The sequence below is a fragment of the Pomacea canaliculata genome, linkage group LG1, assembly GCF_003073045.1.
Source record: "Pomacea canaliculata isolate SZHN2017 linkage group LG1, ASM307304v1, whole genome shotgun sequence".
Classification (NCBI taxonomy): domain Eukaryota; kingdom Metazoa; phylum Mollusca; class Gastropoda; order Architaenioglossa; family Ampullariidae; genus Pomacea; species Pomacea canaliculata.
Window position 1 is genome coordinate 14,062,337 of NC_037590.1, and position 15,254 is coordinate 14,077,590.

Below are 15,254 nucleotides of genomic sequence, written 5' to 3' on the forward strand. Positions count from 1 at the left end.
TCAACATGACACTGTATATTGCTGCTTTATGAAAAACACTTATCCGCTGGCTTGTGACATACGCTATAAGAAACTAATTATGATTCTATTATTATTCTTGCTCAATGAGGAAAATATATACAATGTGTGATTTACACTTTATCTTTTTGAATCCAGCTCATTCTCCGTTCTGTCTCCCAGCCTCCCCCATGTTGACACAAGACAATGACTGTAGTGTCAAGATAATGAACGCAGAATTCTTTGTAAGTTGGCAGTGTATGATAAAATTATGGGGAAAGTTTAGAGTTTTGCATTTTCAGTTAGAAAATTCTTGTATTATAAATTTTTTTATCTGACATTCGTAAATTCTATTTGTCGAAGCGAGCGCCAAAAACAAAACGAAAAACAAACTGAAAGCATAAGATTTCTCAGTAAGACATTGTGTGAAAATGGTCTCACCAACACACCCATTTTTACGAAACAGCAGCAGAATGCATTACACAATGACGCAGCCCGTGGAGAGATTCAGTTTCATCCAGATCCACATCAACATCAGGAGAATACACTTTGACCTGTTCTCACTAATAATTCAGTCCAGCACGATGAAGAACGGTAGACGCGTCTGAGACTTACAGGTGCTGTTAGGATTTCACACGACTAACGAGAAACCATGGGCTATAAGAAGCCAACGGATTTTATAATTATAGCCAGACGGCCGTATCAGTAATATCTACCAGGTAAATGATATTAAGGGAGATAATCTTGGCAGTCTTGTTGATCTCCCTTGACTTTCCTAAAATAATCGATGTTTGCGTGCTCCTGAGGTTTCCCGAGATATCCAAAATGCTGCGTTCACTTTTGTGTACTTTCTTTTTTACTTTGCGCGTGTTTTGCTCGCTTTTTGAACGAATTAAGACCGGCTTTTCCCTGAGCTCTCATAATTTTGCTTTGTCGACCACTCAGGAAAGGACATTTGTTAGCATTTATACTAAAGAGAATACATTCAGAGTTTTCAAACATCTTTACCTTGTTGAGACATTTTAACTGGACTATCGGCAAGGTACTGCGGATACAGTTTACCAAATATTTAGAAGAATCTTCTTTGACTACCAGAGGAAACTTCAGAACGGATTTATATATAACCTGACAATCCTTGATGTACGACAGGGCATATGCAGTTTGTTCACAGCAATAAAGTGAAATAAAACATCGTTAACCTTAAAATAAAAATAAAAACTCAACACTACATCAATAATATATTTTAAAATAACAACTCACCTGATTTCGTGATAGATGTCAAAAGTAATGTGAAAAAAAGTCAAATCAAAAGAAAATACAAACGTGATAATCATATTTAACAATCCAATAATGTAAATAATATTATATTTGTAATAAATAAGATAAAAACACTTCTTATTTCGTGGTAGATTTTTTTTAATAAGAGCCTGTATTTTTTCACATATTCTTTTTGCGACTGGATTTATTCGTTTTAGTCAAACAACACGGATCCACACGCAGTTGTGTATTAGAGTCAGAAAGAAAGAGAGTAGAGAACAATGAATTAATCGTATTTTAGACATTACAGCACCCCAAAAACCTTAACAAAAATTAAAAGTGAACATTCTAGACTTAACATTTGTGTTTCCTAGCATTGTAACCCTCGCACTCCCACCACCAGTCTTTTTTCAATATTTTCCGAGCCTTAGCCGGGAAAGGACATCTCAACAGTCGGTGCAGTCGGACGTCGCATTGGCTGATTGTCTCCGCTCTACAAACAAAGATAACAAGATAAAGTAAGGGTGTGTTGGTGAAGATTACTGGCAGAATATGCGTACATTGTTTATTCTTTTGCACTAATCTAAAGAAGACAATGAATAGTCGAAGAACCCCGAACACGCTCTGAACATTCTTACTAGCGCATTGTTGTTAACCCTTCCAGACCTGAGGCCTCAACCTAACTGTCCCTATACCTGGACACTTGAGCATTTTCACGTACTAGGCAAAGTACCAAAAATTAGGTACAGCTGCACTTACCGAAATATCGGTACAGTGGTCTGGTAGGGTTAAACTGTATTTAGCTTTGTTTCCTTTCTTCCGTATTGTTCTCCGACCATTTCAGAGCTTAATTGGGTTTAATTAAACACCACTGCCACAATTTTCTTTAGATAAAGTTCTTGAGGATTGTTTGGGCTAAAGTGTGTTAACAAATGTGTAGACATGGGTTAGACACTCACATGTAGAAGATGCAGGCGGCTGTGAAGGAGGCACCACCGAGGTAGAGAAAGGCTGAGGGCAGGGAGGCCACTGTGTACTGGTACACGTAGTTGCTCGTCACAGTTCCAATGAAGGCAAATATCTCCATGGATAACATCATCAGGGCGAATGTAGAAGCTGGAGATTTTAAACCACAACAGTCACATGTTCCCCCTATTTTTGATACACTGTATAGTTCTTTTTATAACTTTCACTCTCGTTTTCCTCTGTCAATCCATTCATTCGACCTCTTGACTTTGTTCTTTGCTAAGTATTATTTTATTTGTGTACATTCCTTTTTTTTTCCTTTCTTCATTTATTTTGGTTTTCCTTCTTCGTTTGCTAATTGATTCAAATTTTTTTCTTCTTTCTAAAATATACATTGTTCGATCTTATTCTTTCTTTCTTTTGTCAATTTATTTCGTTTTGTTCTCTTTCTTCTCTTCTTAATATAACAAGATTTTATTCTATTCCTTTCCGTAGTTATTGTGTAGAGAGGAATTAAAATGATGCTGCCAGAGCAGTGTGTAGTCGAAATTAACGTAAAAATATATATTTCTCAGCGTTTGATGAAAACTTTACACATCGTGACATTATACATGTTAACTACAACTGAATGTATAAGCAGGTAACTTAAATTTGTCTTGATTGTTAACATTCAGAAACTTCTTACCGAAAGCTTCTCGACCAATCATCCGAGACGTGATCGTTTTTGCCATCACTCCTGACAGTTTCCCCGGAATGGAGATGAATGGGGCTAAATGTAGCAACACCAAAGCATTCATGTCAAGGAACTAGACAGTATATTAAAAATAAAGTGTATATCGTTAACATAAAGGATTACTATATAGTTGCCGAAGTGAGACAAAAGATTGGTACGCTCTAAGAATATTTTTTTATGGTTGACATTTTTCACTATTTATAAACAAATATTAATAGTCTAAACTGCACACCAGCTAACAACCACACAGCTTTCAAATGTCTCTAACAATGAAATGTCAGTGGAAAGACTAACTCACCGGCAAAGAAGACCCATTTCATGCGCAGAGTGGCCATCAGGAACTGACCAGCAGCCTCAAAAGCCATTCCAATGGCTGCAATGGTCGACTCGGACAAGCGAAGTCGGTGCCAGAACCAAAGCACAGGCATGGTAAAGAGGCTAATCACCCTGTTCTCTCCAGAGATCCATCCGAGCTCCTCCGCGTTAAGGCAATACGGAGGACTCATCTGATAAGTCCTCAAGATGTTCAGCTCACTGACGATAGCGAAAACGTACAGCACGTTGGCCACGTTGATGAAAATAAGAGTGAGCCTTTTGCGAGGGTCCTTCAATGCTCGGTAGATGATCTTCAACGGCAGAATGAAGCTGATGCTCTTCTTCTGCTGGACAGACTCCTCAATGAAAGCGAAGGCAAAAAAGAAGATGGCACATTTCACGACTAGAACGATGGTCATGGAGTAGAAGAAACCTACTCCAATAATGATGTACCCAGAGGCGAAGCCCATGGCACTGGCGCCAACCATGTTGATGATGTCTAGAAGAACAAACTTATAAGTCCTACTTCTCTCTCTGGAGAAATCCAGGTCTGTATCTTCCGACTCGGCAGTCTTCTGCGCCCCGTCTTTGACATGTTCTTTATTCCTGTCGTCTTCATGCTTGTTGTAGCTGTCGGAGATGAGCGCCAGTGAGGCAAAGTGCATACTAATGCTTCCTCCAGAGATGCCCCACGCGACACCGCCGATGAGCGTCCATCCATAGTGTAGCTTGAACCTTGCGTTTTGAAACCGCGTTCTTAGTATACAGATGGTTGTTACATAATAAAAATAACAATTATGAAAAATATGTTGAAAACAGAAAACATCAACGAAATATGCATTGAAGAATAATACTCCTGCACCAGTTATTATGACTACAGATGAAAAGTAATTTGCATAGTTCTTAAGAAACTCTTCTTTTCTACTCTCTGTTAGCTTATTCGTTATTCAATGAGATAGGTTAATAATGTGTAAAACATAAGGTCCATCTAAGCGGTTGACTGATTTTTAGTGCACGGAATATGGAAATGTCTCCGCCCACGACCACCAACCACTTTTTACAGTCTGGTAATCATATGTTTTCTTTTTACTGCTGGGCTCACAGGAGGGAATTTTCACACACAATCGTTTCAGATGTGGAGGTCTCATGATTCACTTGGTATTTATGTATCTTGAAATAAACATTAGCAGTTACGTAAAAGAATGTTAACACATTACTGTTAACACCAGAGTTACTGCCCCCTTACACCAATCAACATAGTTGTCAGTAGATTTGCTTATTGTCAATGGTCTAGTCCACTGCTGGTCCTTCTCTAGCCATTAATGACAACTCTAGCATTATTGTTTCTTCTCTGATTCCCATTTGTGTCTTATATGTTTGTCTTGCATTACTTGTCTGCTTACTTGTTTCTCTTTCCGTCCTTTGTTTTCTGCTCATGTAATCTAGAGACCAAAGAGATTTTGCTTCTCAATTAGCGCTATATAAATCACACATTTATTGTTATTATTTATTGACATCATGAACTAGGAACTCACCATATAACTGCCATCCACAAGCCACACTCTACCAAACTTGTTGCGAAAGGGAAGAGGAATAGAAAACGGCGACCGATCTGGTCCGATTTCATCCCCAGAACAACAGAAGCCACCATCATTGGTGGCAGGACTACGAGAAGGTCATACATACTCCACATGGAGGTCTCTTGGCTGATCTTGTTCTCGATGGCCTTTGAGAAATGCGGACAGAAGGCAGAAACATTAATAAACTTTTGAAATACTCATACTTAAAACCTTCACTTTCTTCACATTCAAGAATTCAGTGGTATTTCGCTGCGACTCTCATACTCCTTGTCTTTGAGTTCCTGCTTAGCTCGCCTTGCTGTTACACCAAAACAAGATTTAAAGTAAGCTTATGTTTGAACTTAAACCTTGCTGTTCTCGACTGACCAAGACTGTCCGTCGCCATTCCCCCAAATTTTGTAGATCTGGTATTTCCCCAACTCCCCACCTCGAGGAAAACTTCCCACCGATGTATCTTTGTTGGTTCATAAGTTATTTTGCACATGGATAACATACCTTCACCTCGGGTAGCTCCCCTCCACATTGATTGCTGGCGTTGTAGCTGTGAAGCTCGTCCTCGTGCATGTGGTGGAAAAATCTGTATCGGTACTGACCACGAACCGCCATGGTCAGCGACTCGATGGTTGTGTTCAGCATCATTGTGATGATGAAGGCGTTTCGCTTCACGGCCGCTAGCATGGCGCCACAACGAGTCCTTGGTGCCTGTTGGTGTCTTGATGCTTTGTTGTTGTTGGCACCATTCTCATATCCGCTCCTGTGATCATTACTTAAGTTTTCTTTTCCTTCTTTGGAATGAGAATTGGGGTGACGTGCTCTTTCCATTTCTACTCGTTTTTTTCAGAAAAAAATCTCAGAAATACTCGTTAAGGATAGACAGACTCTCTTTTTTCTTTTGTTCTTAGACTGCAAGCATTAAGTGCTGCGTTGTGTCGGTGTTGTGGTCCTAATGGTCAACGTTTCTGTCGACCAAAGTAATCTGCTTGGTGTCTTTACTCAAAGTAAAGAGAACTAGTGTTTGTGCCCAGCACTTTATGTGTGAGAAGAAAAACTGGAAAAATGCCAACTTTTTTTTGAAGAGCTTGTTGAGGGGTCTTAACAATGACTCTCTACATTGTATCAAATCTCTTACCCTAGTTCTTATGTTATTTCAACATTAAGATAGCCGAAATGTAATCGGTAAAACATTTTTAGAAAATGTTTACTTGTAAAACCTTCCAATCTCAAGAAGATCCATTTAAAAATACGTTCATTTTTCTACTTGCTTGATTCTTAGGAATTTTTCTTTATGATATCAACAAGGAAAATCTTTTGAATAAAGAATATATAGAATATATATTTACTAACAGTAAAGTGGTTTTTTTTTCCAGTAACGTCTTAAAAGAATAAACTACACTCTTTTAAAATTAACAGCTCGCGTTTCTATGCGCATGTCGATATTGTGCGGATGTGTGTGTGTGTTTCTTATAGTGTGTCTATGTATGTGTGACGGTGTTGTAAATGTGTGTGTAGGTAAAATTGGTCTGAATATATTTGTATGTATAGATATAGATTTCGCTGTGTGTGTGTGTGTGTGTGTGTGTGTTGGAGAAGGAATTGTTGGAGTAACTGTATGAGCACAAGTGTGAAGCATTTATACGTTTCTAGCCCACAAAATTTCCTGACATAACATGAAAATTTATTTTTGTTTTATAGGCTGGTTTGTGACAATGACCTTTTTACCGAAGTATATCTGACAGGAATAATCTCAACATAATCTGGTAAAAATCTAATAAAACTCAAGTATGCCTGTTGGTTTTACCAGTTCCTTGAGTAGGTTAAGCAGGGAGATGTTTTTAAACCAATTAAGATCCTCTTTGGAACTGGGAACACTGTTGGTACATCCTTTGGCCTTACTTTACAGCCAACCCCTCCTGGTGACTCAACAGTATATAACTCGGTTAAAAGATCAGCGCGGGTTTTATATCGTTGTTCTGTAATAAATGACGAGAGAAATAGACCAGCTTTTCCCTAAGCTCTTGTAGTCTTTGTCAACACACTCAGGAAGGAAATTAATTAGTCTTTATAATGCACTCAGAGTTTTCAAACATCTTTTTGACAATGACAATAACAATTCTTTATTTACGAGAGGTAAAGTAGCAAGAAAATGCTTTTTTTTCCTTTTAGCCCTCGCCTTTACAGTGAAGAAAATTAACTACGTAATAGAAGTAATTAAGTTTTAGAGAGTAATTTGTAGTAAACATAAAGGAAGGTTTTACTTTGTTAAGACATTTTCACTGGGCTATGGGTCAGGTACTACAAATACAGATTATCAAATATTCAGAACCATCTGGTTACTTCTTTGACTACCAGAGAACACTTTTTACATCGGAACTTAATTACTTGTAATCTTGGAATCCTTCATGGAAAACAGGTGATACCCAGTTTGACCAAAGCATTAAACTAAAAAAAAAAACCAATAATGAAAGAAAATAAAAATAAAAACTCAACACTACATAGATAATCTAATTTTAATAAATCAAATTAAAAAACCCACCTTAAATCATGGGAGATGTCAAAAGTAATGTCAAATAATGTTATATCAAATGAAATGATACATATATATATTTAAAAATCCAATAAAGTAAATAATATTATATATTTAATAAAAAAAAGACAAAAGCACTTCTAATTTTGTGATAGATTTTTTAATAAGAGCTTATATTTATTTACATTTTGTTTGACGACAGGCTACATTCGTTTTAGTCCCTTGAATAAAATGAGTCAACAATCTTTAGTCACTTGACATTGTTTATTTGGATACTTCAAATTCCATCACATTGTTAGTATTTTAATGACAATGGTTCCATTTAATTATAGAAGGAAAGGTATTGATAGACGTGTTTTGTTAATTATCGCAAATAACACGGACCCACCCAGAAAGAAGGAGAATCAAGAACAATGGATTTCCCAGGTAATTGTGCTGGAGGTCAAAATCACAAAATCAAAATAGTTTAGACATTGCAGCATCCCATGACCTTATAAAAATTAAAGGAAGAAGAAAATTCTTGACTGAGCATTCATGTTCACGGCGCAACATTCCATAATTAGCTAGTTCAAAAGAAATCTCTTGATTGCTAGTGTAACCATCATGCCAACCACTCTACTGTAATATTTTGCGAGCTTTAGCCGGGAAAGGACATCTCAACAGTCGGTGCAGTCGGACGTCGCCATTGGCTGATTGTCTCCGCTCTACAAACAAAGATAACAAGATAAAGCAAGGGTGTGATGTTAAGTTCACTGGTGTCATCTGAGTACATTGTTTATCCGTTTACACTGATCTGAAGAACAGTAGCAGAATGAAGAACACGAGCTGGACGTTTATTAATACTCAATTGCTGAACTGTAGTTAGGTTTATTTCCTTTCTTCCATATTGCTCTCCGAACATTTCAGAATTTTATTGGGATTCAACATTACTGCGACATTTTCATTAAAGTTCTTGAGGATTGTTGGGCCAATGCGTTTTAACAAATGTGTAGACATGGGCAAGACACTTACATGTAGAAGATGCCGGCAGCAGTGAAGGATGCAGCACAGAGATAGATAAAGGCTGAAGGCAGGGTGGCCACTGTGTACTGGTACACGTAGTTGCCTCGTTAAAGTTCCCAAAAAGGCAAATATCTCCGTGGATAACATCATCAGGGCGAACGTAGAAGCTGGAGATCAGAAACGACAAAAATCACATGGTTCTCACCTTTCTTTGACAAACTGTTCGCCATATAATTTTGCTCCTCTTCTTTCCTGTTTTGTAAATTTATTCATTCTCTTCTATGCTTAAGATATTCTTTTATTTTTTAAACTTTATCTTCCTTTCTTACTTTCTTTCTTTTTTGGTAAATTCGTTCCTTCATTCGTTTGTTCATTCATTCATTCTCTTTCTTTCTTCTAAGCTTACATTTTTCGGCCTTTTTCTTTCTTTCTTTTTTCTTTCTTTATTTCTTTCCTAATTGTTGGCTCATTTGTTCATTCATTCTCTTCTCTCTGTTGTCTTAAGTATGTATTCTTCGCTTCTATTCTTTCCTTCTTTTTCTTTTTTGTCTTTTCCTTTATGTCATTTTAGTGTCGAGAGGAATTAAAATAATGCTGCCGAGAAGTGTAGTCGGAATTAAGATTAAAATTAAAATTTCTCAACGTTTGATAAAACTATTACACATCGTGACATTATAGATGTAAATTGTTACTGAATGTACTTTTAGTTTACAAGCAGGTAACTTATTTGTCTTAATATTTAGCATTCAGAAACTTCTTACCGAAAGCTTCTCGACCAATAATCCGAGAAGTGATCGTTTTTGCCATCGCTCCTGCTAGTTTCCCCGGAATGGAGATGAATGGCGCTAAAGATAGAAACATCAAAACATTCATGACAAAACTAAGGAAGTATAGAGTATATTTAAAACAAAGTGTAGATTGGGTAGCCAACAAATTGGTACAGTCTAAAAATATATTTCTTTAATGGATCACTTTTTTTATTTCTTATAATTAAATTTTAATACTCTAACATGTACACCAGGGACCAGCACAACTGTTGTCAATCACTTTTAACAATGAAACAAACATCTAAAAAGAAAAAAAACCACTCACCGGCAAAGAAGACCCATTTTATGCGCACAATGGCCATCAGGAACTGACCAGCAGCCTCAAAAGCCATTCCAATGGCTGCAATGGTCGACTCGGACAAGTGGAGTCGGTGCCAGAACCAAAGCACAGGCATGGTAAAGATGCTAATCACCCTGTTCTCTCCAGAGAGCCATCCGAGCTCCTCCGCGTTAAGGCAAAACGGGGGACTCATCTGATAAGTCCGCAAGATATTAATCTCGCTGACGAAAGCGAAGACGGTCAGCACGTTGGCCAAGTTGATGAATATAATGGTCAGTCTTTTGCGAGGGTCCTGCAGTGCTCGGTAGATGATCTTCAATGGAAGAATGAAGCTGATGCTCTTCTTCTGCTGGACAGACTCCTCAATGAAAGCGAAGGCAAAAACGAAGATGCTACATTTGACGACCAAAGCGATGGTCATGCAGTAAAAGAAACCTACTCCAGTAATGATGTAGCCAGAGGCGAAGCCCATTGCGCTGGCACCCACCATGTTGATGATGTCAACAAGAACAAACTTTAAAGTCCTACTTTTCTCTCTGGAGAAATCCAGGTCCGTGTCTTCCGACTTCGCAGTCTTCTGCGCCCCGTCCTTGGCATGTTCTTCGGTCCTGTCGTCTTCATGCTTGCCGTAGCTGTCGGAGATGAGCGCCAGGGAGGCAAAGCTCATACTAATGCTTCCACCAGAGATGCCCCACGTGACAGCGCCGATGAGCGTCCATTTCCATAGTGTAGCTTGAACCTTTTGTTTAAAACCGCGTTCTTAATATACTGAGGGGTAATACAATATTAAAATAATAATTACAGAAAATAAGAAGATAACAGCAAAAAAGTATGCATCCAGGAGTATAACATGCACCAGTTAATGTTACTATAGAGGAAAAGTAGCTCGCGCTGTTTTTGTCTCCTGTCTGTTAACTTACCCGTTATCATATCAGATCAGATGAATCAATACTATATACAACTTGAGGTCCAATTAGTGGTTGACAGATTCTCGTGGATGGAATATGGAAGACAGTCCATCTCTCTCCGTCCTACCCATGCACCCCAAAAGAACTTTTCACAGTTTCTGGTGCCCTTTATCTGCTTACTGTACATGAGGGACTCTCCATTGTTTCAGATCCGCAGATTTTTAAGAATCATTTGCTATTTATGTATCAATAAACGCTTTATTTCTTCACACGCTGCTAGCAGTTGTGTAAAAGATACTGTTTTGGCATTATAAAATACGTGCTTACCAGATGACTGCCATCCACAAGCCACACTCTACCAAACTCGTTGAAAAAGGGAAGAGGAATAGAAAACGGCGACCGATCTGATCCGACTTCATCCCCAGAACAACAGAAGCCACCATCAGGGGCAGAATTATGACAAGAAATTCATACATATTCCACATGGAGGTCTCTTGGCTGATCTTGTTCTCGATGGCCTTTAAGGAAATGCGGACAGAAGGCAGAAACATTAATAAACCTAGCTGAGTTACAACATAATTAAAACTTCCTTTTCCTCACAGTAAATAATCCAATGACATACATTTTTTTTCAAGTCTCACACTCTTTGTCTCTAAGTTCTTGAGGAGCTCACCTTATTGGTATTACCAAAATAAGATTTAAACTAAGTTCATGCTTGACAAAGGTAGACCTAAATTTAAACCACCCTGAAACCCGTCTCTGCTCTCTTCGGCTAACCAAGACCCAGTCCGTCACCAGTCCTTCCATGTTCCTTATTCTTCCAACTCCCGACCATCGGGGAAGCTGCCCACCGATGTATCTTTGTTGGTTCATAAAATCTGCAAGTTATTTCACCCATGGATAACATACCTTCACCTCGGGTATCTCCTCTCCACACTGACCGCTAGCGTTGTATCTGTGAAGCTCGTCCTCATGCAGCTGGTGGAAAAATCTGTATCGGTACTGACCACGAACCGATATGGTCAGAGAATCGATGGTTGAGTTCAGCATCATGGTGATGATGAAGGCGTTTCGCTTCACGGCCGCTAGCATGGCCCCACATCTCGTCCGTGGTGCCTGTTGGTGCCTTGGTCCCTTCTTGTTGTTGGCACCATTATCATATCCTTTCCTGTGATCATTACTTGAGTTTCCTTTCTCTTCTTTGGAATGAGAATTGGGGGGACGTTCTCTTTCCATTTCTACTCGATCTTCAAAAATAACCCCTAAGAAATTTTGTTCACTTTTATTCCAAGATCTCTCAGTTGAAGAAAAGTCTGAAGAAAAGTTGAACTACTTTTTACCTATTTGTTTTCAGATCACAAGTTGCAAGGTCTGTGCTGTGTTAGTATTGTGCTTCTAATGATTTATGCTGCTTGAAGTTATAGTAATACACTTGGTGTGTTACCCAGTTTTTGCCCCGAATTTTATCCTTAAGGAGAAAGACTGGAAAAATGCCAAGTTTTTTTAAGAGCTTTCTGAGGAGTCCTAGCAAGGGCTCTGAACATTAAATGTGTCTTACCCTTGTGCTTGTATGTTTTCTTAACATCGAGATAGATGACATGTAATCTGTAACACATTTTTTTTTACAAAATATATACTCGTCAAATCTGTTTTTCACGTGAAATTAAAAGGTCCTTGTCAGAAATATATTCGATTTAAATACAAAACAAAAAAAAAAAGAAATAAATTGAATAAATAATGAAGCAAATAGGTAAAGTGTTTTTAGTGCATTCCATGTGTTTATTACAAAAACAATATATAGTTTATTTGACATCAGGTGTGTTATTCTAATTGTAGAATAGTCAAACTACGCTGTAAAATATTGTTGCTGTACATGGACAGGTGCTGCAAAATAATTGCATTAAGATAGGAAATGAAGAAGTGTTTCACAACATTGTCCTTAGACACAATTATTGCCCAACTGTTGAGTACCTATGGTGGCAAACACTTGCTTTGTGAGGTTTTCATGACTTGCATGCGCAGTAAGTAAACTTTAACTGGAAAATAGAACAAAGACATCTTGTTCCAGTTAAAACCCTGACTAGGAAAGATAAATGACAGCAGGTGGCTACTGCAAGGATTTTGTCTTTGTGTTTTGTTTGTGCTGTTTATTGTTTTACAAACCAAAGAATATTTTCTAATAATACTTTATGCATCAAGACTTTGTTGCGTAAGAATAAAGTAACGGTTTTGGAATTACAAAAATTACATCAGCTGTTTATATATTATTCAGTACACAGCACGGTAAGCTTAGTATTCAGACCTCTAGTGCAGTTTCACAATGTAGCATCCATTTGATTGACCTCTACAGCGTCTCCATCCTAATCTTTCATGTTAGTCGTTTCGTCAATTTTATTCGTCGTCTGCATTTAAAGACTTGGTTGGGTGAAAACATTTTTTTTAATGACTGCGTAAAATCCAGTGTAAAGTACTATTTCCAAAATCTGAGTGAATATCCCCCTCGAAATATACATTTACAAACCTCACAATGTAGAGAAGGTGATCACAATCGCGAGGTCACGTGTGTACACATTCTTAACAAACCCATGGTTCCAGGTGTCCCATGAGGTGTAGTCTTGACAACCTAAACCTACCCTTAAAGTAACGTTGCCCACTTTCTGTGTACAGCAAGCATCTCGAAAGATGGAAGAGGGGTCACCAGAGGGAACCCAGATTTGGGGTAATAGCATCTTACACTAACCTTTACCGAGTCTTAAAAAAATAGTGCACAGAAAAAGAACTTAAAAAAGAACAATGAGCTAGTTTTAATGTATATATTATCACCAAAATTTCAGCTAGTCCTGGTCGTTAGAGTGGGTAGATGAGGATGAGATAAGTATTCGTTCCCTAATTAGTTGAAAAGCCTTTTCAGACATCTTAACCTGATAGTGTCCAGAGATAAGATAGCACTAATTCTACATTAGCAACTGTCAGTTTGAGGTTTCAGTATTATTCTGTCGAAAATATTCTTTGCTTAAAATAATAGCATGAAGAAATAACTTTCTTCATATAATGCAAATAAACATCTTAAAACTTAAGTGCTTCTCTTCTGCTTGTCGTATACTTGCATCCAACATCTACACAACAAACGTCTCATGTCATTTCTGTATCTTCACAAAATTTAAATCAGCGGTTGCTGCTGGAGTCATCATTTGTGGGTGTGATGAAGATGGTAGATGAGGCACATAAATTTCCACAAATATGTCCTAGACTGTCTACGTATATAAACCGAGTGAAGAGATTTAAGAATTTGAGGAGATAGAAGTTTAAATAAGAAAGATATTGTCATGTCTGTTTCTAGAAGAGTAGAAAGCACACATGACAGTGTGTTTCTCACAGCGCCACAATAGCTATGTTTATGGTTTAAATCTTTGTTATCCTGTTCACTCGTCTTTGTTCACTTCAAACTTAAAGGGTTCTTGGTGGTTTTGATTCTTCTTTAATACTTCAAGTGTGGCAAATGAAGTGTTAAGTGAACGGCTTTTATATTTTGGAAAAAATAAAGTCTGTAAGCGCCTGAGCATTGTACCACGCTGCATCTTGTTTCCTTTTCATTCCCAACACTGACTGTTTATGGCAAGTAACACTGAGCAGTGTAGACTATAACTACTATTCCTTTTGTAAATTCGTATTTGAAGATTTGCTCCAAGTGGTGGTAGCTATACTACACGTCCTCTGTAAATAAGATAACGGGCAGGCGTGTACAAATCAACACCTGCTAGAAACATTATGTTTGTGTTTGGAGCTGTCAGTACAAGCTGTCAAGTGAAAGTCTTAAGGGTTTATATTCTCTTATTCTGTCAAATAGACACTTTATACCGATTTAAGTATGTGTTTATTTTTTCATTGAAATTCCGCTTTATTTCGTATGATTTAAATCAAGCTGTGTTTCCATAGAGTATAATCAACTTTCTATAATGATGGCACTAGAAATTATAATCCCACGATAAACGAGTCTCCTATCACCTGTTCATGCTACCACGGTGTGAATCATTAGCAGTTCTGCGATTAATCATTATAGAAGAATTTTTTTTGTCGAAACCTCTGTACGCGGAGATTAAGAAAAAAGATAAAAGTTTAAATTGTATTTTATTTTAGTATGATTACAATACAAAACAGCTCCTTTCAGGAGAAAAAAAAATTAAATACATGACTAGCATGTATTCATACTGTTTGACATACTAGAGAGGTGAAATTAGATGTTAAATACTGTTTGTTTAATTTATTTCTTATTGCTTGTATGTATAGTTATGTAGACACTTCCCACAGATAAAATAATTCTTAAAATATTAATTCATTTCATTCGACAATTCCAACAGATTGCGAAAATATTAAACTCTTTACAAAAGAGATAAATCTACAAAGTTTATCTTTCTGCTCTTTTTTTATTATGGAGTCCATTGAAGTATCCTGTAACCTGCTCATTTCCTGGTGCCTGCCATTTCTTGAACATTGACTTCGACATCATCGTCACCTGCTGGGTTTTTACGTCGACTGTTAAATGTTTCGATGCTGAAAAACAACACGTAAACAGTCCATGAAGCAAAATGATATAAATATATTGAAAAAAAACAAATTCAAAATATAAATCTGAATCTTAACATATAGTGTGTATTGCTGTCTCCCATCTATTGGAATCAAAAGGGGTTTGTAGTGGTGCTGTGCTTTAAGCGTGCTTCTAAATGTCTTTTAAAGGAGTTTCCCATAATTATGTTTATTTACAACATAGTAGCTAAAGCATTTGTGCTTGAAGCTTTTACGAGCGAAACTCGTCTCTTAGACAATGAGACATAAATTCCAAAGCACACATAACATTCCCCCTCCCC

The 15,254-nt window shown here is 37.5% G+C and overlaps 2 protein-coding genes across 3 annotated transcripts in view; both read right to left on the reverse strand.

Moving 5' to 3' along the window:
• Positions 1-1,394: 1,394 nt before the first annotated feature.
• LOC112576025 (solute carrier family 46 member 3-like) lies at positions 1,395-11,829 on the reverse strand. Of its 2 annotated transcripts, none has more exons than XM_025258238.1 (6): positions 11,299-11,829; positions 4,804-4,994; positions 3,252-4,003; positions 2,906-2,989; positions 2,214-2,370; positions 1,395-1,747 (listed from the first exon to the last, which is right to left on the reverse strand). In XM_025258238.1, the coding sequence occupies exons 1-6, from the start codon at positions 11,623-11,625 to the stop codon at positions 1,609-1,611; spliced, it is 1,650 nt and encodes a 549-aa protein (XP_025114023.1). In that variant the 5' UTR covers positions 11,626-11,829; the 3' UTR covers positions 1,395-1,608. The 2 variants fall into 2 exon arrangements, with proteins under 2 accessions (XP_025114023.1, XP_025114013.1); XM_025258228.1 differs by lacking the exon at positions 11,299-11,829 and adding an exon at positions 5,344-5,686.
• A 3,020-nt stretch (positions 11,830-14,849) lies between these two features.
• The window catches only part of LOC112566430 (proton-coupled folate transporter-like), a 3,625-nt gene continuing 3,220 nt past the window's right edge, over positions 14,850-15,254 (reverse strand). Inside the window, exon 6 of the mRNA XM_025242654.1 lies at positions 14,850-14,940. Within this exon, the coding sequence (XP_025098439.1) occupies positions 14,850-14,940 (91 nt within the window). The remainder of the gene's footprint in view (positions 14,941-15,254) is intronic.

Bases quoted from the DNA above. Each gene is read 5' to 3' on its own strand.
- LOC112576025 (XM_025258238.1), bottom strand. From the start codon at position 11,625: ATGGAAAGAGAACGTCCCCCCAATTCTCATTCCAAAGAAGAGAAAGGA. The intron at 4,995-11,298 runs GTATGTTATCCA...CATTTCTCAAAG, and splicing joins AGGAGATACCCGAGGTGAAG to GCCATCGAGAACAAGATCAG. The intron at 2,371-2,905 runs GTAAGAAGTTTC...TAAAATCTCCAG, and splicing joins GATTGGTCGAGAAGCTTTCG to CTTCTACATTCGCCCTGATG.